Here is a 20,698-nt window from a genome sequence, read left to right on the forward strand (position 1 = left end):
TGGAGCCTGTGGAATTGGACTCTGGATTTGGGGTTGTGGGGTTGATCCCCCTTGGGGTTATTTAGAGCTGGAATTGCCTCTTCTTCCTCCTGGTTCAGGAGATTTTTCTAGATTTTTCCAGGTTTTTCCAGGTTTTTCCGGGGTGTTCCTGAGGTTTGGGAATTCCCTGGGAGCCTTTGGAATGTTCATTCCCCTGTCCTGGATTTGGGGTCTCGTTCCCTGTGGGTTGTGGGGTTTGGGGTGATCCCCCCCACCGGGTTGGAATTGCCTCTTCTTCCTTCACCACCCAGGTTTTTTCAGGTTTTTTGGGGGTTTTCTCAGATTTTTTTCTGGGTTTTTTTCAGGTTTTTTTCAGTTATTTTTCAGATTTTTCTGGGGTGTTCCTGAGGTTTGGGAATTCCCTTGGAATTGGACCCTGGATTTGGGGTCTCGTTCCCTGAGGGTTGTGGGGTTTGGGGTTGATCCCCCTTGGGGTTATTTAGGGCTGGAATTGCCTCTTCTTCGTCCTGGTTCAGGAGAGTTTTCCAGGGTTTTTTTCAGGTTTTTTCAGGTTTTTCCAGGGGTTTCCAGGTTTTTCCGGGATGTTCCTAAGGTTTGGGAATTCCCTTGGAGCCTGTGGAATTGGACCCTGGATTTGGGGTCTCGTTCCCTGTGGGTTGTGGGGTTTGGGGTGATCCCCCCACCGGGCTGGAGGTGCCTCTTCTTCCTTCACCACCCAGGTTTTTCCAGGTTTTTTTTCAGGTTTTTTTTTGGGTTTTTTCAGATTTTTTTCTGGGTTTTTTCAGGTTTTTTTCAGTTATTTTTCAGATTTTTCTGGGGTGTTCCTGAGGTCTGGGAATGCCCTTGGAATTGGACTCTGGATTTGGGGTCTCGTTCCCTGAGGGCTGTGGGGTTTGGGGTTGATCTCTCTTGGGGTTATTTAGGGCTGGAATTGCCTCTTCTTCCTTTTGGTTCAGTAGAGTTTTCCAGGTTTTTCCAGGTTTTTTCAGGTTTTTCCAGGTTTTTTTCAGGGTTTTCCAGGGTGTTTCTGAGGTTTGGGAATTCCCTGGGAGCCTTTGGAATGTTCATTCCCCTGTCCTGGATTTGGGGTCTCGTTCCCTGTGGGTTGTGGGGTTTGGGGTTGATCCCTCCCAGGATTATTTAGGGCTGGAATTGCCTCTTCCTTCTGGCCTAGGAGGGTTTTCCAGGAAGTTCCCATTTTTCCCTGTATTCCCTGTGATTTTCCCTGTGGTTTTCCCTTTTCTCCCATTGATTTTCCCATTTTTTTCCCTGTGATTTCCCCAATTTTTCCCCATTTTCCCTGTGATTTTCCTGTTTTTCCCACCGATTTTCCCTATGATTTCTCCCTGTGATTTTCCCTGTTATTTTCCCTGGGATTTCCCTGGGATTTTCCTGTTGATTTTCCCATTTTTCCCTTTTTTCCTGCTCATTTCCCTGGTTTTTTTTCCATTTTCCTGCCAATTTTCCAACCAATTTTCCTGTTTTTTCCCTGTGATTTTCCCATTTTCCCCCTGTGATTTCCCTGTAATATTCCCTGTGATTTTCCATGTGATTTCCCATTTTTCCCTGTGATTTTTCTCATTTTTCCCTGTGATTTTTCCCATTTCTCTCTGGGATTTTCTCTGCGATTTTCCCTGTGATTTTCCCTGTAATTTTCCCTGTGATTTTCCCATTTTCCCCCTGTGTTTTCCCCTGTAATATTCCCTGTGATTTTCCCTGTGATTTCCCCCATTTTTCCCTGTGATTTTTCCCATTTCTTCATGTGATTTTCTCTGGGATTTCCCTTGGGATTTCCCATTTTCCCCTGTGATTTTCCCTGTGATTTTCCATGTGATTTCCCTGTGATTTTCCATGTGATTTCACATTTTTCCCTCTGATTTTTCCCATTTCTCCCTGTGATTTCCCTGTGATTTTCCCTGTGATTTTTCCCATTTTCCCCTGTGATTTCTCTGTAATATTCCCTGTGATTTTCCATGTGATTTCCCATTTTCCCCTGTAATTTTCCCTGTGATTTTTCCCATTTCTCCCTGTGATTTTCCCTGTGATTTTTCCCATTTTCCCCTGTGATTTCCCTGTAATATTCTCTGTGATTTTCCATGTGATTTTCCATTTCTCCCTGTGATTTCCCCTGTGATTTTCCCTGTAATTTCCCCTGTGATTTTCCCATTTTCCCCTGTGATTTTCCCTGTAATTTCCCCGTTTTCCCCTGTGATTATCCCCATTTTCCCCTGTGATTATCCCCGATTTTCCCTGTGACTTTTCCCATTTTTCCCTGTGATTTTTCCCATTTTTCCCTGTGATTTTTCCCATTTTTCCCTGATGTTTCCCAGTGCTCAGATGGCCGGGCTGCTGTGTGAGGAGGAGGTGCTGGAAGTTGACAACGTCAAATATTGTGGCTACTGCAAATATCACTTCAGTAAAATGGTGAGAATTCCTGATTTTCCTGGGAATTCCTGATTTTCCTGGGAATTCCTGGTTTTCCTGGGAATTCCTGATTTTCCTGGGAATTCCTGGTTTTCCTGGGAATTCCTGATTGCCAGGGGAATTCCTGATTGTCTAGGGAATTTTATTCGTTTAGGGAATTTTCATTTGTTTGGGGGATTTTTATTTCTTTAGGGAATTTCCGTTTATTTGGGGAAATTTTATTTGTTCAGGGAATTTTTATTTAGGATATTTTATTTATTTCAGGAATTTCATTTATTTAGGGATGGGGACTGGGGCAGGGACAGCCCAGGAGAGTCTTGGGGACACTGGGGGATAATGGGGGACACTGGTGACGTTTTTTTCCCCCCTTTTCCTTATTTTTTCCCCTTTTCCATATTTCTCCCTGGTTTTTATTTCCTTTCTTCCCCTTTTCCCTTTTTTCCCCCCCTTTCCCTCTTTCCTTTCCCCTTTTCTCTCTTTCTTTTTCCTTTTCCCTCTTTTTCCCCTTTTTCCTCTTTTTCCCCCTTTTCCCTAATTTTTTCTTTTTCCCTAATTTTTCCCCTTTTTCCCTTGTTTTTTTCCCCATTTTTTCCCTCATTTTTCCCGTTTCTCCCTCATTTTTTCCCCTCTTTTTCCCCCTTTTTCTTCCCCTTCTCCCTCATTTTTCCCCTCATTTTTTCCCCTTTTCCCTCCTTTTCCGTTGTTTTTTCCCTCGTTTTTCCCCTCACTTTGTCCCTCATTTTCCCTCCTTTCCCCCTCATTTTTCCCCTTGTTTTTCCCCCTTTTCCCCTCATTTTTCCCTTATTTTTCCCCCTTTTTCCCTCATTTTCCCCCTTGTTTTTCCCCCTTTTCCCTCATTTTTCCCCTTGTTTTCTTCCCCTTTTTCCCCATTTTTCCCCTTTTTCCCCCCTTTTTCCATTGTATTTCCCCCATTTTTCCCTTGTTTTTCCGCCTTTTCCCCTCATTTTTCCCCCTTGTTTTTCCCATTTTTCCCCTTGTTTTTCCCCCTTTTCCCCCTTGGTTTTCCCCATTTTTCCCTTATTTTTTTCCCTCATTTTCCCCCTTGTTATCCCCCTTGTTTTTCCCCCCTTTTCCCCTTGTTTTCCCCCTTTCCCCTCATTTTCCCCTTGTTTTTCCCCCTTTCCCCTTGTTTTTCCCCCCTTTTCCCCTTGTTTTCCCCCTAATTTTCCCCCTTGTTTTTCCCCATTTTCCCCTTATTTTTTTCCCCATTTCCCCCTTGTTTTTCCCCCTTTCCCCTTGTTTTTCCCCCCTTTATCCCTTGTTTTCCCCCTCATTTTCCCCCTTTCCCCCTCATTTTTCCCCTTGTTTTTCCCCCCTTTCCCCCTTGTTTTTCCCCCCTTTCCCCCTTATTTTTCCCCCTCATTTCCCCCTTGTTGTTTTTTTTTTTTTATTTTTATTCCCCTTTCCCCCCTGCCACCCCGGGTTCCCCCAGAAGACCTCTCGCCATTCCGGGAGCAGCTCCTTCCTCCCGGGCAGGAGGAGCCGCTCGGCGTCGCCGGCCCAGGAGAAGCACCTGTCCCACCACGAGAGGCCAAAAAAGGTCAGTGGGCTGCTCAGACACTCACAGGCAGAAATATAATTTAATATAATTTAACACAAAAAAAAAAATTAAAAATAAAATGCATGCAATAGTACAAAAAAAAAAAAAAAAAAAAAAACAAAAAAACAGAGTGAGAATGGAACCAGTCAGGTGTTGGTGCAGTGCCATTCCATGGTGGCTGCAATCCTGCAGTGACAGCTGTGGCTCCTGCACAAGGTGCAGTTTTCCTCCAAAGCTGCAGGGATGATGTGCAAGGCTCTGGTTTTCCTCTGGGATCCAGTGGGAAAAGGCTGCTCTGCTGTTCCAAATCTCACCTTTGATCCGGCTGGGAAAGGCTTGGGCTCCTCCCCTGGGTGGAGCATCTCCCAATGGGATGATGGAATTTGATCAGTTAATTAGTGAGATTCAATGGGATGATGGAATTTTATCAGTGCAATGAGATCCAATGGGATGATGGAATTTTATCAGTTAATTAGTGGGACCCAATGGGATGATGGAATTTGATCAGTTAATTAGTGAGATCCAATGGGATGATGGAATTTGATCAGTTAATTAGTGAGATTCAATGTGATGATGTAATTTGATCAGTTAATTAGTGGGACTAAATACGATGATGTAATTTTATCAGTTAATTAGTGAGATCCAATGGGATGATGTAATTTGATCAGTTAATTAGTGGGACTAAATACGATGATGTAATTTTATCAGTTAATTAGCGAGACTCAATGGAATGACGTAATTTTCTCAGTTAATTAGTGAGATTAGATGGGATGATGGAATTTCATCAATTAATTAGTGGGACCCACTGGGATGATGGAATTTCATCAGTTAATTAGTGAGATTCAATGGGATGATGGAATTTTACCAGTTAATTAGTGGGACTCAATGGGATGATGGAATTTTATCCATTAATTAGTGGGACTCCATGGAATGACGTAATTTTCTCAGTTAATTAGTGAGATTAGATGGGATGATGGAATTTCATCAATTAATTAGTCGGACCCACTGGGATGATGGAATTTTCTCAGTTAATTAGTGAGACCCAATGTGATGCTGTAATTTTATCAGTTAATTAGTGAGACCCGATGTGATGATGTAATTTTCTCCGTTAATTAGTGGGATTCAATGTGATGACGTAATTTTAACACCTGGCCCATGAACAGGAGATCTCTCCCACAGAGATCAGCATCACTGCCACACCTGGTCTAACACGTGGGGACACATCTTTACACCCAGGACACTGAGAAAACCCCAAAATTCCCCCAAAATTCCCCAAATCCCAGGGATCTCCTCAATCCAGGAGCTGAAGGTGCCTTTAAACCTCGAAATCCGGAGGTTTTTCCTCTCACGTTTGAAATTTTAGTGGATAAAAATCCTGATTTTTAGCCAGCGTGGGAGAGGATTTTTGGGATGGAAATGAATTATTCATTTCCCACTTGGGAATTTGCTTTGGATCAAATTATCTGGGAAAAATGGGTCAAATCCACCTCTGGAAAGGCTTTTTTTGGATGAAGGAATTATTTAGGAATGGGAATTTTCAATTCTACAGCTCTTAAAAAACAGCTCTGACATCCCAGAAATCCAATTTTCTTTGGGATTTCTGGGAATGTAGGAGGAAGAACCCAGGGTTGGTTTTATTTCCATAAATAGCCCCAAAATTCAGGATTTGGGGGTTTTTTTGGGATTTGGGATCTGAGGGAAGTGGAAGAGGAATAAAGGATTTTTCCTGGCCCTGGATGGGGGTGGATTTTGTGGGATCTGCACTGGAAAACTGCAGGAATGGGGATTTATTTGGATTTATTTATGGGATAGCAGGAATAGGGATTTGTTTGGATTTATTTATGGAATCTGTGGTGGAAAATTGCAGGAATGGGGATTTACTTGGGTTTTTTTATGGGATCTGTGCTGGAAAACAATGGGAATAGGGATTTGTTTATGGGATCTGCCACTGGAAAACTGCAGGAATGGGGATTTATTTGGATTTATTTATGGAATAGCAGGAATGGGGATTTATTTGGATTTATTTATGAAATCTGCCACTGGAAAACAATGGGAATAGGGATTTGTTTCTGGGATTGCCACTGGAAAAACAGGAATAGGGATTTATTTGGATTTCTTTATGGGATAGCAGGAATAGGGATTTATTTGGATTTATTTATGGAATCTGTGGTGGAAAATTGCAGGAATGGGGATTTATTTGGATTTATTTCTAGGATCTGTCACTGGAAAACAATGGGAATGGGGATTTATTTGGATTTATTTATGAAATCTGCCACTGGAAAACAATGGGAATAGGGATTTGTTTATGGGATCTGCCACTGGAAAATTGCAGGAACGGGGATTTATTTGGATTTATTTGGATTTATTTGTTGGATCTACCACTGGAAAACAATGGGAATGGGGATTTATTTGGATTTATTTATGAAATCTGCCACTGGAAAACAACAGGAATAGGGATTTGTTTATGGGATCTGCCACTGGAAAAACAGGAATAGGGATTTATTTGGATTTATTTATGAAATCTGCCACTGGAAAACTGCAGGAATAGGGATTTATTTGGATTTATTTATGGGATAGCAGGAATAGGGATTTATTTGGATTTATTTATGGAATCTGTGGTGGAAAATTTCAGGAATGGGGATTTATTTGGATTTATTCCTAGGATCTGCCACCGGAAAATAACAGGAACGGGGATTTATTTTGGATTTCCCCGTGGGATCTTCCCAGCACTGGGAATTTCGGCATTCCAGAGGTTCCTGTTTTTGTTTTTTTTTTAATTCCAGAGCCGCAAGGACAAGGAGAGGCCGAAGCAGAAGCACAAGAAGAGGCCGGAGTCCCCCAGCAGCCTCCCCCCAGCGCCCGCCGCCACCGCCAGCGAGAAGGTGCCGGGACAGGGGGACAGAAATCCTGACAAAAAATGGGAAAAGGAGAGGGAAATCCTGACAGGAAATCCTGACAAAAAATGGGAAAAGGAGGGGGAAATCCTGACAGGAAATCCTGACAAAAAATGGGAAAAGGGCAGGGAAATCCTGACAGGAAATCCTGACGGGAACTGGGAAAAGGAGGGGGAAATCCTGACAGGAAATCCTGACAAAAAATGGGAAAAGGGCAGGGAAATCCTGACAGGAAATCCTGACAAAAAATGGGAAAAGGAGGGGGAAATCCTGACAGGAAATCCTGACAAAAAATGGGAAAAGGGCAGGGAAATCCTGACAGGAAATCCTGACAAAAAATGGGAAAAGGAGGGGGAAATCCTGACAGGAAATCCTGACAAAAAATGGGAAAAGGAGGGGGAAATCCTGACAGGAAATCCTGACAAAAAATGGGAAAAGGAGGGGGAAATCCTGACAGGAAATCCTGACAAAAAATGGGAAAAGGAGGGGGAAATCCAGACAGGAAATCCTGACAAAAAATGGGAAAAGGAGGGGGAAATCCTGACAGGAAATCCAGACAGAAACTGGGAAAAGGAGAGGGAAATCCTGACAGGAAATCCTGACAAAAAATGGGAAAAGGGCAGGGAAATCCTGACAGGAAATCCTGACAAAAAATGGGAAAAGGAGAGGGAAATCCATCCAGGAAATCCTGACAAAAAATGGGAAAAGGAGAGGGAAATCCATCCAGGAAATCCTGACAAAAAATGGGAAAAGGAGAGGGAAATCCTGACAGGAAATCCTGACAAAAAATGGGAAAAGGAGAGGGAAATCCTGACAGGAAATCCTGACAAAAAATGGGAAAAGGGCGGGGAAATCCTGACAGGAAATCCTGACGGGAACTGGGAAAAGGAGAGGGAAATCCTGACAGGAAATCCTGACAAAAAATGGGAAAAGGAGGGGGAAATCCTGACAGGAAATCCTGACAAAAAATGGGAAAAGGAGAGGGAAATCCTGACAGGAAATCCTGACAAAAAATGGGAAAAGGAGGGGGAAATCCTGACAGGAAATCCTGACAAAAAATGGGAAAAGGAGAGGGAAATCCTGACAGGAAATCCTGACAAAAAATGGGAAAAGGAGAGGGAAATCCTGACAGGAAATCCTGACAAAAAATGGGAAAAGGAGAGGGAAATCCTGACAGGAAATCCTGACAAAAAATGGGAAAAGGAGGGGGAAATCCTGACAGGAAATCCTGACAAAAAATGGGAAAAGGAGAGGGAAATCCTGACAGGAAATCCTGACGGGAACTGGGAAAGGGCAGGGAAATCCTGACAGGAAATCCTGACAAAAAATGGGAAAAGGAGAGGGAAATCCTGACAGGAAATCCTGACAAAAAATGGGAAAAGGAGAGGGAAATCCTGACAGGAAATCCTGACGGGAACTGGGAAAAGGAGAGGGAAATCCAGCCAGGAAATCCAGCCAAAAATTGGGAAAAGGAGGGGAAAATTAATCCAGGAAATCCTGACGGAAACTGGGAAGGGGCAGGGAAATCCTGACAGGAAATCCAGACAGAAACTGGGAAAAGGGAGAGGGAAATCCAGCCAGGAAATCCAGCCAAAAATTCGGAAAAGGAGAGGGAAATCCAGACAAAAATTGGGAAAGGGGGAGAGAAATACACCCAGAAACTGGGAAAGGGGGAGGGAAATCCAGCCAAAAATTGGGAAAAGGAGGGGAAAATTCATCCAGGAAATCCAGACAAAAACTGGGAAAAGGAGAGGGAAATCCAGCCAAAAACTGGGAAAGGGAAACCCAGCCAAAAACTGGGAAAGACAGGGAAATCCAGACAAAAATTGGGAAAGGGAGAGGGAAATCCACCCAGAAAATCCGCCCAAAACCTGGGAAAGAGTGGGAAAATCCACCCAGGAAATCCAGCCAAAAAACTGGCAAAGGGCAGGGATAGTCATCAAAAAAATCCAGGTAAAAAATTGGGAAAAGAGCAGGAAAATCCATCCAGGAAAATTCCCACAGAAAACTGGGAAAGGGCAGGAAAATCCACCCAGGAAATCCAGCCAAAAAACTGGGAAAAGGCAGGGAAATCCACCCTGGAATATCCCTACAGAAAACTGGGAAAAAGGCAGGGAAATTCATCCAGAAAATTGGGAAAGGGTGGGAAAATCCACCCTGGAAATCCACCCGGAAAACTGGGAAAAGGGGCAGGAAAATCCACCGGGAAACCGGGAAAGGGAGCGGGAAAATCCACCCAGGAAACCCACCCGAAAAAAAAAAACTGGGAAAAAGGGGAGGAAAATCCACCCCAGAAAAGTGGGAAAAGGGAAATTCCCCCGTTCCCATCCTCCCTCCTGTCGCATTCCTGGCACATCTGGCGCCTGCAGCTGTCGGGTTCCATCCAGGGCTGGATTTGGATCCCGGGATTTATCCCGAGCTGGGATGTCAGGAAGGTCCCACATTTCGGGCCATCCCATAATTAAAGGAATTTTGTTGATTTTGGTTGCCACCTCAGCCGGGTGAATTTGGGACGCTGGGCTCTGCACGTGAAGGGATTTGGGGATTTTTGGGAGGTTCCACATCCCCAGGGATCCGGGTTTGGGTTCATCCCTCCCTCCCCCCCCTGCTGAATTCCCACGTTTCTCCCTCTGATCCCAAAATCCTGGATTTCCTGGCATCTGCCCGGCTCCTTCACCCTCCTCTCTGCCCCAGCTCCTGCAGCTCTGCTGGGATTTGGGAACATCTGGTGCTGCTCCAACCCCTGGGAAAATTCCCAGCTGGAGCTTTGGGGTGGCTGCAGGGATCCCAGGGAATCTCCTGTCCCATTCCTGAGGAAATTCCCACAGGGAATTCTCCCAGTCCCATCCCAGGATGAGGAGATTCCATGGAAATTCCCTCAGGGAATCTTCAGTCCCATTCCATTCCTCAGGAAATTCACTCAAGGAATTCTCCAGTCCCACCCCAGGATGAGAAAATTCCATGGAAATTCCCACCGGGAATTCTCCCAGTCCCATCCCAGGATGAGAAAATTCCCTGGAAATTCTCCTAGAGAATCTCCAGTCCCATCCTATTCCCGAGAAAATTCCCTCAGGAATTCTCCCAGTCCCATCCTAGGATGAGAAAATTCCCCTAGGGAATTTTTTATCCTATTCCATTCCTGTGGAAATTCCTCCAGGGAATCTCCAGTCCCACCCCAGGATGAGAAAATTCCCTGGAAATTCCCTCAGGGAATTTTTTGTCCCATCCCATTCCTGAGGAAATTCCTCCAGGAAATCTCCAGTCCCATCCCAGGATGAGAAAATTCCCTGGAAATTCCCATAGAGAATTCTCCCAGTCCCATCCCATTCCCGAGAAAATTCTCCCAGGAAATCTCCAGTCCCATCCCAAGGAATTCCCAAGGGAATCCCCCAGGTGGGATGGGAGTGCTGGGAATGTGAAATCCCGATGGAATCGCAGCCAAATCCGGAGGATTTTGGAGCTGGAGATTCCTCTCCCTTCCCTCGTTAATTCCTGGGATGTCATTCCCAGATCCCAAAGTCACTTCTGTGCCCTGGGTGGGCAGAGAGGGGGAAAAATCGGGAAAATTGGGGGGGAAATCGGGAAAACTGGGGGAAAAATTAGGAAGATTGGGGGGAAAATTAGGAAAATTGGGGGGAAAATTGGGGAAAAAAATCGGGAAAATCGGGGGGAAAATTGGGGGGAAATCTGGAAAATTAGGGAGAAAAACGGGGGAAAAAATCGGGAAAATTGAGGAAAAAATCGGGGAAATTGGGTAAAAAGCTGGGAAAATTGTGGGAAAAATCGGGAAAATTGAGGGAAAATTGGGGGGAAATCGGGAAAATGGGGAAAAGGAGCCCCGGGTGCAGGCAGCTCTGGTCCCTGAGGTCACCCCCGTGTCTGTCCCCTCCCAGGGCTCTGGTGGCCACCACGAGGCCACCAAGGACAGCTCGGAGGTGGCCAGGGCGGAGGCCAAGGGCAGGAAATCCTCGAGCCACGGCAGCGGCCACAAGGGGAAGAAAACCGGGAGCGGGAAAAGCTCCGGAGGATTCGGAGCGGCCGCGCCAGGAGGAACATTCCAGAGTGCGGGTGAGGAGGAGGAGGAGGAGGAGGAGGAGGGGAGGAAGAGGAGAGGGATGAAGGAGAAGAGGGGAAGGATGGATAAGGAGGAAGAGGAGGAGGAGGGAGAGAGGGAAAAGATGAAGGAGAAAGGAGAGAAGAGGGATGAAGGAGGAAGAGAGGCATGAAAGAGGAGGAGGATGAAGGAGGAAGAGGAGAGGGATGAAGGAGAAGAGGGGAAGGATGGATAAGGAGGAAGAGGAGGAGGAGGGAGAGAGGGAAAAGATGAAGGAGGTGGGAGGGGAGAGAAGGGGGTGAAGGAGGAGGATGAAGGAGGAGAAAGAGGACAAGGAGGAAGAGGAGGAGGATGAAGGAGGAAGAGGAGGAGGATGAAGGAGGAAGAGGAGAGGGAGGAAGGAGGAGAAAGAGGACAAGGAGGAAGAGGGGAAGGATGAAGGACAAAGGGAGAGGGATGAAGAGGGAGGAAGAGGAGAGGGATGAAAGAGAAGGAAGAGGGGAAGGGATTAAGGAGGAGGAAGAAGAGAAGGAGGAGGAAGAGGAAGGGGAAGGAAGAGGAGAGCAGGAGGAGAAAGGAGAAAGAGGGGAGGGAGGAAGGAGGAGGAGGAGGAGGAGGAGAGGGATGAGGGAGGAGGAGGGGATCCATGAAGCACCAGCACCCCTCCCTGCCCTGGGGCTCGGCCGCTGCCCGCTGACCCCTGGGTGCCCCCTGGGTGCCCACTGACCCCTGGGTCCCCACTGACCCTTGGGTGACCCCTGGGTGCCCCCTGGGTGCCCACTGACCCCTGGGTCCCCACTGACCCTTGGGTGACCCCTGGGTGCCCCCTGGGTGGCCACTGACCCCTGGGTCCCCACTGACCCCTGGGTGACCCCTGGGTGCCCCCTGGGTCCCCACTCACCCCTGGGTGCCCCCTGGGTGCCCGCTGACCCCTGGGTGCCCCCTGGGTCCCCACTCACCCCTGGGTGCCCCCTGGGTCCCCACTCACCCCTGGGTGCCCCCTGGGTGCCCGCTCACCCCTGGGTGCCCGCAGGCTCCTCCTGTGCCCTGCCCGGCTCCCAGGACTTCGCGCCCTTCCCCAAGCTGGAGCAGGAGGAGGAGAAATTCCGCAAGGCCGCCAGCTCCAGCTCCAGCTCCCACTGCTCCCCTCTCTACGAGGGCCCCAAGGCCGACGTCTTCGAGCAGAAAGTGATTTTCTCCGGCTTCGGCTCCATCATGCGCTTCTCCACCTCCACCATGGGCCAGCAGCGAGCCCGTGACTCCTCCCCCGTGGACTACAAAGCCACCGGCACCTCCCTGGGTGGCCCCGCGGGTGGCCCCTCGGGTGGCCCCGCGGGTGGCACCAGCCACAAGCGGATGCCGTCGCTCGGCGCCGAGGAGGGCGAGGTGCTCAAGGAGAAGAAGCACAAGGGCAGCAAGAAGAACAAGCACGGCCCCGGCCGGCCCAAGGTGGCCAAGGGCAAGGAGGTTTTGGGGGCCCAGTTGGCTGCGTCCACCTCCACCTCGTCCTCGCCTTTCTCCGGGGGATCCCTGGTCAGCTCCAGCGTCGGGAATTCCTCCCGGAGCTTCGGCCACGCCTCCAGCCTGCCCAGCCTGAGCGTGGAGTCGCCGCTGCTGGGCTCAGGTGTGTCCTCCCTACACCTCTGCTCGGGCCTCTTTTCTAGAGTTTCCCAGCATTTCCCAGCCTTTTCCAGAATTTTCTGGACTTTTCCATCCTTTCCCATAATTTTCCGGCATTTCCCAGCCTTTTCTAGAATTTTACGGACTTTCCCATCCTTTCCCATCCTTTCCCATCCTTTCCCATCCTTTCCCAACCTTTTCCAGAATTTCCCAGCCCTTTCCAGAATTTCCCATCCTTTTCTACAATTTTCCAGTCTTTCCCATCCATTTCCAGCCCTTCCCAGCCTTTCCCAACCTTTTCCAGAATTTCCCAGCCTTTCCCAGTCCTTTCCAGAATTTCCCAGCCTTTTCCAGAATTTTCCAGCCTTTTCCATCCATTTCCATCCTTTCCTAGCCTTTCCCAGGCCATTCCAGAATTCCCCATCCTTTTCTAGAATTTTCCAGCCTTTCCCATCCTTGCCCAGAATTTTCCATCCTTTCCCAGCCTTTTCCAGAATTCTCCATCTTTTCCCATCCTTTTCCAGAATTTTCCAGCCTTTTCCATCCATTCCCAGCCTTTCCCAGCACATTTTGCCGTGTCCTGGGGACAGCTGACACGCAGGGAAGGAAAGAGTTAAGGCAGCCGAGAGAGGAGGGGCTCTGACACTCAATCCTGACTGTTCCCAATCCCAAATATTCCCGATCCCGAGTGTTCCCAACCCCAAATATTCCCAATCCCGAGTGTTCCCGATCCCAAATATTCCCAATCCCGAGTGTTCCAGCTCCTTTCCCGCTGCTTCCAAAAGGGAAGAGTGAGGAGTGAGGAGTGAGGAGGGAATCCCGGCTCCCTGACCCTTGGGACAGGCGGGATAAGCAGGAATCTCCTTTCCCAGATCCAGGATAAGCAGGAATCTCCTCTCCCAGGGTTGGGATAAGCAGGAATCTCCTATCCCAGATCCAGGATAAGCAGGAATCTCCTTTCCCAGGGTTGGGATAAGAAGGAATCTCCTATCCCAGAGGCAGGATAAGCAGGAATCTCCTGTCCCAGGGTTGGAATAAGCAGGAATCTCCTCTCCCAGAGGCAGGATAAGTAGGAATCTCCTCTCCCAGCATTGGGATAAGCAGGAATCTCCTGTCCCAGAGTTGGAATAAGCAGAAATCTCCTCTCTATAACCCCCGTCAGAGGCGGAATAAACAGGAATCTCCTATCCCAGGGTTGGGATAATCAGGAATCCCCTCTCCCAGCGCTGGGATAATCAGGAATCCCCTCTCCCAGCACTGGGATGAGCAGGAATCCCCTCTCCCAGGGTTGGGATAATCAGGAATCCCCTCTCCCAGCACTGGGATAATCAGGAATCCCCTCTCCCAGCACTGGGATGAGCAGGAATCCCCTCTCCCAGCACTGGGATAATCAGGAATCCCCTCACCCAGCGCTGGGATAATCAGGAATCCCCTCTCCCAGCATTGGGATAATCAGGAATCCCCTCTCCCAGCGCTGGGATGAGCAGGAATCCCCTCTCCCAGCGCTGGGATAATCAGGAATCCCCTCTCCCAGGGCTGGGATGAGCAGGAATCCCCTCTCCCAGCGCTGGGATGAGCAGGAATCCCCTCTCCCAGGGTTGGGATAAGCAGGAATCCCCTCTCCCAGCGCTGGGATGAGCAGGAATCCCCTCTCCCAGCGCTGGGATGAGCAGGAATCTCCTCTCCCAGCGCTGGGATGAGCAGGAATCCCCTCTCCCAGCACTGGGATAATCAGGAATCCCCTCTCCCAGCACTGGGATAATCAGGAATCCCCTCTCCCAGGGTTGGGATGAGCAGGAATCCCCTCTCCCAGCGCTGGGATGAGCAGGAATCCCCTCTCCCAGCGCTGGGATGAGCAGGAATCCCCTCTCCCAGCACTGGGATGAGCAGGAATCCCCTCTCCCAGGGTTGGGATAATCAGGAATCCCCTCTCCCAGCGCTGGGATGAGCAGGAATCCCCTCTCCCAGCGCTGGGATAATCAGGAATCCCCTCACCCAGCGCTGGGATAATCAGGAATCCCCTCTCCCAGCACTGGGATAAGCAGGAATCCCCTCTCCCAGCGCTGTGATGAGCAGGAATCCCCTCACCCAGCGCTGGGATAATCAGGAATCCCCTCTCCCAGCGCTGGGATAATCAGGAATCCCCTCTCCCAGCGCTGGGATGAGCAGGAATCCCCTCTCCCAGCACTGGGATAAGCAGGAATCCCCTCTCCCAGCACTGGGATGAGCAGGAATCCCCTCTCCCAGCGCTGGGATAATCAGGAATCCCCTCTCCCAGCGCTGGGATAATCAGGAATCCCCTCTCCCAGGGTTGGGATAATCAGGAATCCCCTCTCCCAGCGCTGGGATAATCAGGAATCCCCTCTCCCAGGGTTGGGATAATCAGGAATCCCCTCTCCCAGCGCTGGGATAATCAGGAATCCCCTCTCCCAGGGTTGGGATAATCAGGAATCCCCTCACCCAGGGTTGGGATAATCAGGAATCCCCTCTCCCAGGGTTGGGATAATCAGGAATCCCCTCTCCCAGTGCTGGGATAATCAGGAATCCCCTCTCCCAGCACTGGGATAATCAGGAATCCCCTCTCCCAGCACTGGGATAAGCAGGAATCCCCTCTCCCAGCGCCAGCTCCTGGAGGAATGTCCTTTCCCGCAGGGATCTACACGAGTAACAAGGACCCGATCCCGCTGGGCGCGGCGCTGCGGGCGGTGTGCAGCACTCCGCTGCCCTCGGCGCTGCTCCCGCACCAGGGCAGCGCGGCGCTGCCGCAGCTCAGCCGCTCGCCCTTCGCCAGCTCCATCCCCGCCTGCTCCGCCTCCGCCGGCTCCACCACGCAGGTTCGGGGATGGGGAGCGCGCGGGGTTCGTTTTTGGGGGGGGGGGGGGTTTGCGGTGGGGTTTCGGTGGGGTTTTCCCTGGGTTTTCCAGTGGGTTTTCCCCTGGGTTTTCCATGGGTTTTCTGTAGGTTTGCCCTGGGTCTTCCGTAGGTTTGCCCTGCGTTTTCCCTGGGTGTTCCCATTGGTTTCCCTGGGTGTTTCCCTGGGTTTTCAGTGGGTTTTGGTGAGTTTTCGGTGGGTTTGCCCTGGGTTTTCCAGTGGGTTTTCTGTAGGTTTGCCCTGGGTTTCCCTGGGTTGTTCCCATTGTTTTCCCTGGGTTTTCCCTGGGTGTTCCCATTGGTTTCCCTGGGTGTTTCCCTGGGTTTTCCATGGGTTTTCTGTAGGTTTTCCCTGGGTTTTCCCTGGGTGTTTCCCTGGCTTTTCCGTGGGTTTTCCCTGGGTTGTCCATGGGTTTTCTGTAGGTTTTCGGTGGGTTTTCTGTAGGTTTGCCCTGTGTTTTACCTGGGTGTTCCCATTGGTTTCCCTGGGTTTTCCATGGGTTTTCCCGTGGGTCTTTCGTAGGTTTGCCCTGGGTTTTACCTGAGTGTTCCCATTGGTTTCCGTGGGTTTTCCGTGGGTTTTCCGTGGGTTTCGGTGGGTTTCCCTGGGTTTTCCAGTGGGTTTTCTGTAGGTTTGCCCTGGGTCTTCCGTAGGTTTGCCCTGGGTTTTCCCTGGGTGTTCCCATTGGTTTCCCTGGGTGTTTCCCTGGGTTTTCCAGTGGGTTTTCCCTGTGTTTTCCCTGGGTATTCCCGTGGGTGTTCTCGTGAGTGTTCCCTGGGTGTTCTCGTGTGTTTCCCGTGGGTTTTCCTGTGGGTTTTCCGTTGGTTTCCCGTGGGTTTTCCGTGCGATTCCCGTGGGTTTTCCAGTCGGTGTTCCCGTGGGTATCCCCTGGGTTTTCCCTGGATGTTCCCGTGGGTTTCCCGTGGGTTTTCCCTGGGTGTTCCCTTGAAGCTGCTCCCCATGAGGACACGGAAAGGGCGGAACAAAGGAATAAAGCCGGGATTTATTAAGAATCCTGCCCCCCTGGGCAGTGCCATCCCTGCCATCCCCACCCCTAGATCCCAGAGGGTCCCTGTGTCCCCCCGTGTCCCCCTGTGTCCCTCTGTGTCCCCCGGGATCCAATCCCTGCCTGGATGTCTCTGGCAAGAGCAGTTCCACCGGGAAGAGCGATGGGATCCACAGCATTCCCACAGCTCCAGCCGGCCCTGGGGACATTCCAGACCCGGCCTTGGGGACATTCCAGACCCGGCCCTGGGGACATTCCAGACCCGGCCCTGGGGACATTCCATACCTGCCCTGGGGACATTCCAGACCCAGCTCTGGGGACATTCCAGACCTGCCCTGGGGACGTTCCAGACCCGGCCCTGGGGACATTCCAGACCCAGCTCTGGGGACATTCCAGACCCAGCTCTGGGGACATTCCAGACCCAGTTTTAGGGACATTCCAGACCCAGCCCTGGGGACATTCCAGACCCAGCCCTGGGGACATTCCAGACCTGGCTCTGGGGACATTCCAGACCCAGTTTTAGGGACATTCCAGACCCAGCTCTGGGGACATCCCAGGCCTCTCTCCAGACTTCCTGAGATATTTTTAACGTGGGAGCTGTGTTAAAAATGTCATCTATCCCAGCCGTGGGATTGGGATAACGAGGATTTTTCCCTGATTTCCCTTGCAGGTGTTTTCCCTGGCGGGTTCCACCTTCAGCCTCCCTTCCTCGCACATTTTTGGGAGCCCCCTGACCTCGGGGCTGTCCCTGAACCCCCTCCTGAGCCAGCCGGAGAGCAGCCGGGCAGGTACGTGAATGCCCGGGAATTCCCACCTTAAATTCCCAGGGATTCTCCCGGGAATTCCCGGGAATTCCCATCTTAAATTCCCAAGGATTCTCCCGTTAATTCCCGGGAATTCTCAGCTTAAATTCCCAAGGATTCTCCCGGGAATTCCCAGCTTAAATTCCCGAGGATTCTCCCGTGAATTCCCAGGAATTCCTAACTACAATTCCCGAGGATTCTCCCAGGAATACTCAGGAATGTCTGAGCTGCCATTCCCGAGGATTCTCCTGGAAATTCCCAGGAATTCCTAACTGCAATTCCCGAGGATTCTCCCAGGAATACCCAGGAATGTCCCAGCTGCCATTCCCGAGGATTCTCCTGGGAATTCCCAGCTGCAATTCCCAAGGATTCTCCCGGGAATTCCCAGGAATTCCTAACTGCAATTCCCGAGGATTCTCCCAGGAATTCCCAGCTGCCATTCCCTATGATTCTCCCGGGAATTCCCAGGAATGTCCCAGCTGCAATTCCCGAGGGTTCTCCTGGGAATTCACGGGAATTCCCAGCTTAAATTCCCAAGGATTCTCCTGGGAATTCCCAGGAATTCCCAGCTGCCATTCCTGAGGATTCTCCCGGCAATTCCCGGGAATTCCTAACTGCAATTCCTGAGGATTTTCCCAGGAATTCCCAGGAATGTCGCAGCTGCCATTCTCAAGAATTCTACTGGGAATTCCCAGGAATTCCAAACTGCAATTCTCGAGGATTCTCCCGGGAATTCCCAGGAATTCCCAGCTGCCATTCCCAAGGATTCTCCCAGCAGGACACAAGGTCTCTGCTGCCTTGGAGAATGGATATCCCTGGAGAATGATGGATATCCCTGGAGAATGATTGATATCCCTGGAGAATGGATATTCCTGGATAATGGATGTCCCTGGAGAATGATGGGTGTCCCAGGAGAATGAAAGTCCATGGATAATGAGTGGCCCTGGAAAATGAGTGTCCATGAAAAATGAATATTCCTGGATGATTGGGTGTTCCTGGGGAATGATGGGTGTTCCTAGAGAATGAGTGTCCCTGGATCATGGATATCCCTGGATAATTGGGTGTCCCTGGATTATGGGGTGACCCTGGAGGATGGATATCCCTGGATTATTTGGTTTCCCTGGATCATGAGTGTCCCTGGATGATGATGAGTGGCCCTGGATAATTGAGTGGCCCTGCATTAAATTGTGGCCCTGGAGAATGGATATCCCTGGATAATGATGGATATCCCTGGATAATGATGGATATCTCTGGATAATCATGGATATCCCTGGATCATGGATATCCCTGGATCATGGATATCCCTGGATAACTGTGTGTTTCTGGATAATGGATGTCCCTGGATTATTGGGTGTCCCTGAAGAATGGGTGGCTCTGGAGAATGGATATCCCTGGATAATGGATGTCCATGGATAATGGATATCCCTGGATAATGGGTGTCCATGGATAATAAGTGTCCCTGGATAATGGGTGTCCCTGGATCATGGATATCCCTGGATAATCGGGTGTTTCTGGATAATGAATGTCCCTGGATGATGATGGGTGTCCCTGGGAATGAATATCCCTGGATTTGGGAATCCCTGGAGAATGATGAGTGCCCGTGGATTATGAGTGGCTCTGGAGAATGGATATTCCTGGATTATTGGGTGTCCCTGGATCATGGATATCCCTGGAGAATGATGGGTGTCCCTGGAGAGTGAAAGTCCATGGATAATGAATATCCCTGGATCATGGATATCCCTGGATATTGGGTGTCCCTGGATATTGGGTGTCCCTGGATATTGGGTGTCCCTGGATAATTGGGTGTCCCTGGATATTGGGTGTCCCTGGACACGTGCTGGCAAAATTCAGGAATGTCAAATCCTCCTTCCCTTTGGAATTTTTGGGTTTTTTTTTTCCCACCCCAAAGCCGGGCACTCCCGGTGAAAGCTTTGCCTCCTCAAAAAAAACTCCGAAATTTTTGTTTCTTGGGATTCTCTCCAGCCAGAGGCTCCTCACTCCCCAATTTCCATCTCCCACTTCCTGCTCTTCCCCTTTAAGGATCTGAATTTTCCTCCCCTGTGGATGCCCCAAAATCCAGGTTTCCACTCCCAGCCCTGCATTCCTTACAACCACTCGCTTTTTTCCCACCAAACCTAATTTCCATTTTCCTTGGAAAACTGCCTGGTTAACGAGCAGGAAACTTGGAGCATCCCAAGATTTTTTCCATTTATTTTTTTTTTTTCCCCCCTCAAACAAACTGGGGCTGATTTTTTGATCCTAAATTTTGACCCTCCTGCTTTTCAGCTGTTGGTGCAACCCCGCTCCCTTATCCCAGAAATCTGGGATGCAGAATCCCAGGAGACCAAACCCTGCCTGGTGTCAGGCTGAGTGACAAGGACTTGGAAACATTGCCCTAATTAGTGTAATTAATAATCCCACGCCCCTCTTCCCTCATTTGCTGTTCCAAGGGCACATTCCTGCCTGGAATTACTTTTTCCCCCAAAATTCTGCTTCCCTGTGCCATTATTTTGGAATAACCCCAGGATCCAGGAATATCTAGTCAGGAATGAAGCGTGGATCCAATCATCCAAAGTGCTCCAAAAAAATCACCCCCATCCTTAATTTCCTTTCCCAAAATTTTGTTTGACTGGGATTTTAGGAGCTTTAGGATGTTTTAGGATTTTTTTTTTTTTCTGGGAAGATTTGGGGACAGCTCCTGGATTTTGGGGTTTGTCCATCCCTGGAGTTGGTGGCTCAGAGGGTGCACAGCCAAATTCCAGTGGATTTTTCTCCAGTGGGATTCATTATCCTCCCATGTGGGGCTGTTTTCCCTGAAAAACGTGGAGATTTTAATCCCAAACCTCACAGGATGATTGGGGAAACTCCAAACATTCCCACCTCATTTCTGACCCCGATTCCCTTTCCCAGGAGTGCAGGCAGCTCCCATGGACCCAACTCAATATCCCAAATTTCCCAATTTTTCCCGTGCTACATGAGCTGATTCCAGCTGGGGGAACAGGGAATTCCTTCAGGTTCATCCCTTTGGCAGCACAAAAAAATTCCGATTTTTATTCTGAGCTCCCACCTTGTCCTTCCTCCCACGGCTTTTCTGGGATCCTGATGATGATGGAACAGGTGGATTCAGCATTCCCAGTTTTCTCCCAGCCTCGGGAAGAGTCTGGAGGTGTTGGATGATGGAATGTGGGGGCTGGGGCTCTCAGGGAATGAGCAGGGAGCCCAAAAAAATCCCGGGATTTTTATCTGGTTGGAAGCTGGGATGGTTTTGAGGGCTGGGGAGGTTTCTGTGGGATCATGGAGTGGTTTGGGTTGGGAGGGACCTCAAAGATGATCCATGGCAGGGACACCCCCCCCCGTTATCCCAGGGGGCTCCAGCCTGGCCTGGGACACTCCCAGGGATCCACAGCTTCTCTGGGAATTCTTTCCCAGCCCCTCCCCACCCTCCCAGAGAGGAATTCCTTCCC

General features: G+C 49.7%; 1 protein-coding gene across 2 annotated transcripts in view; it reads left to right on the top strand.

Moving 5' to 3' along the window:
- Positions 1–20,698, top strand: part of MLLT6 (MLLT6, PHD finger containing) — a 56,413-nt gene that overhangs the window by 19,114 nt on the left and 16,601 nt on the right. The window contains exons 6-12 of one of the 2 annotated variants that reach the window (XM_088179415.1): positions 2,331–2,424; positions 3,878–3,985; positions 6,769–6,867; positions 10,773–10,947; positions 11,967–12,557; positions 15,206–15,387; positions 17,102–17,219. In XM_088179415.1, the coding sequence (XP_088035541.1) occupies positions 2,331–2,424; positions 3,878–3,985; positions 6,769–6,867; positions 10,773–10,947; positions 11,967–12,557; positions 15,206–15,387; positions 17,102–17,219 (1,367 nt within the window). The remainder of the gene's footprint in view (positions 1–2,330; positions 2,425–3,877; positions 3,986–6,768; positions 6,868–10,772; positions 10,948–11,966; positions 12,558–15,205; positions 15,388–17,101; positions 17,220–20,698) is intronic. The other variant, XM_088179416.1, reaches the window with a different exon arrangement.

This window comes from Sturnus vulgaris, chromosome 27 (assembly GCF_052056855.1).
Source record: "Sturnus vulgaris isolate bStuVul1 chromosome 27, bStuVul1.hap1, whole genome shotgun sequence".
NCBI classification, from domain to species: Eukaryota; Metazoa; Chordata; class Aves; order Passeriformes; family Sturnidae; genus Sturnus; species Sturnus vulgaris.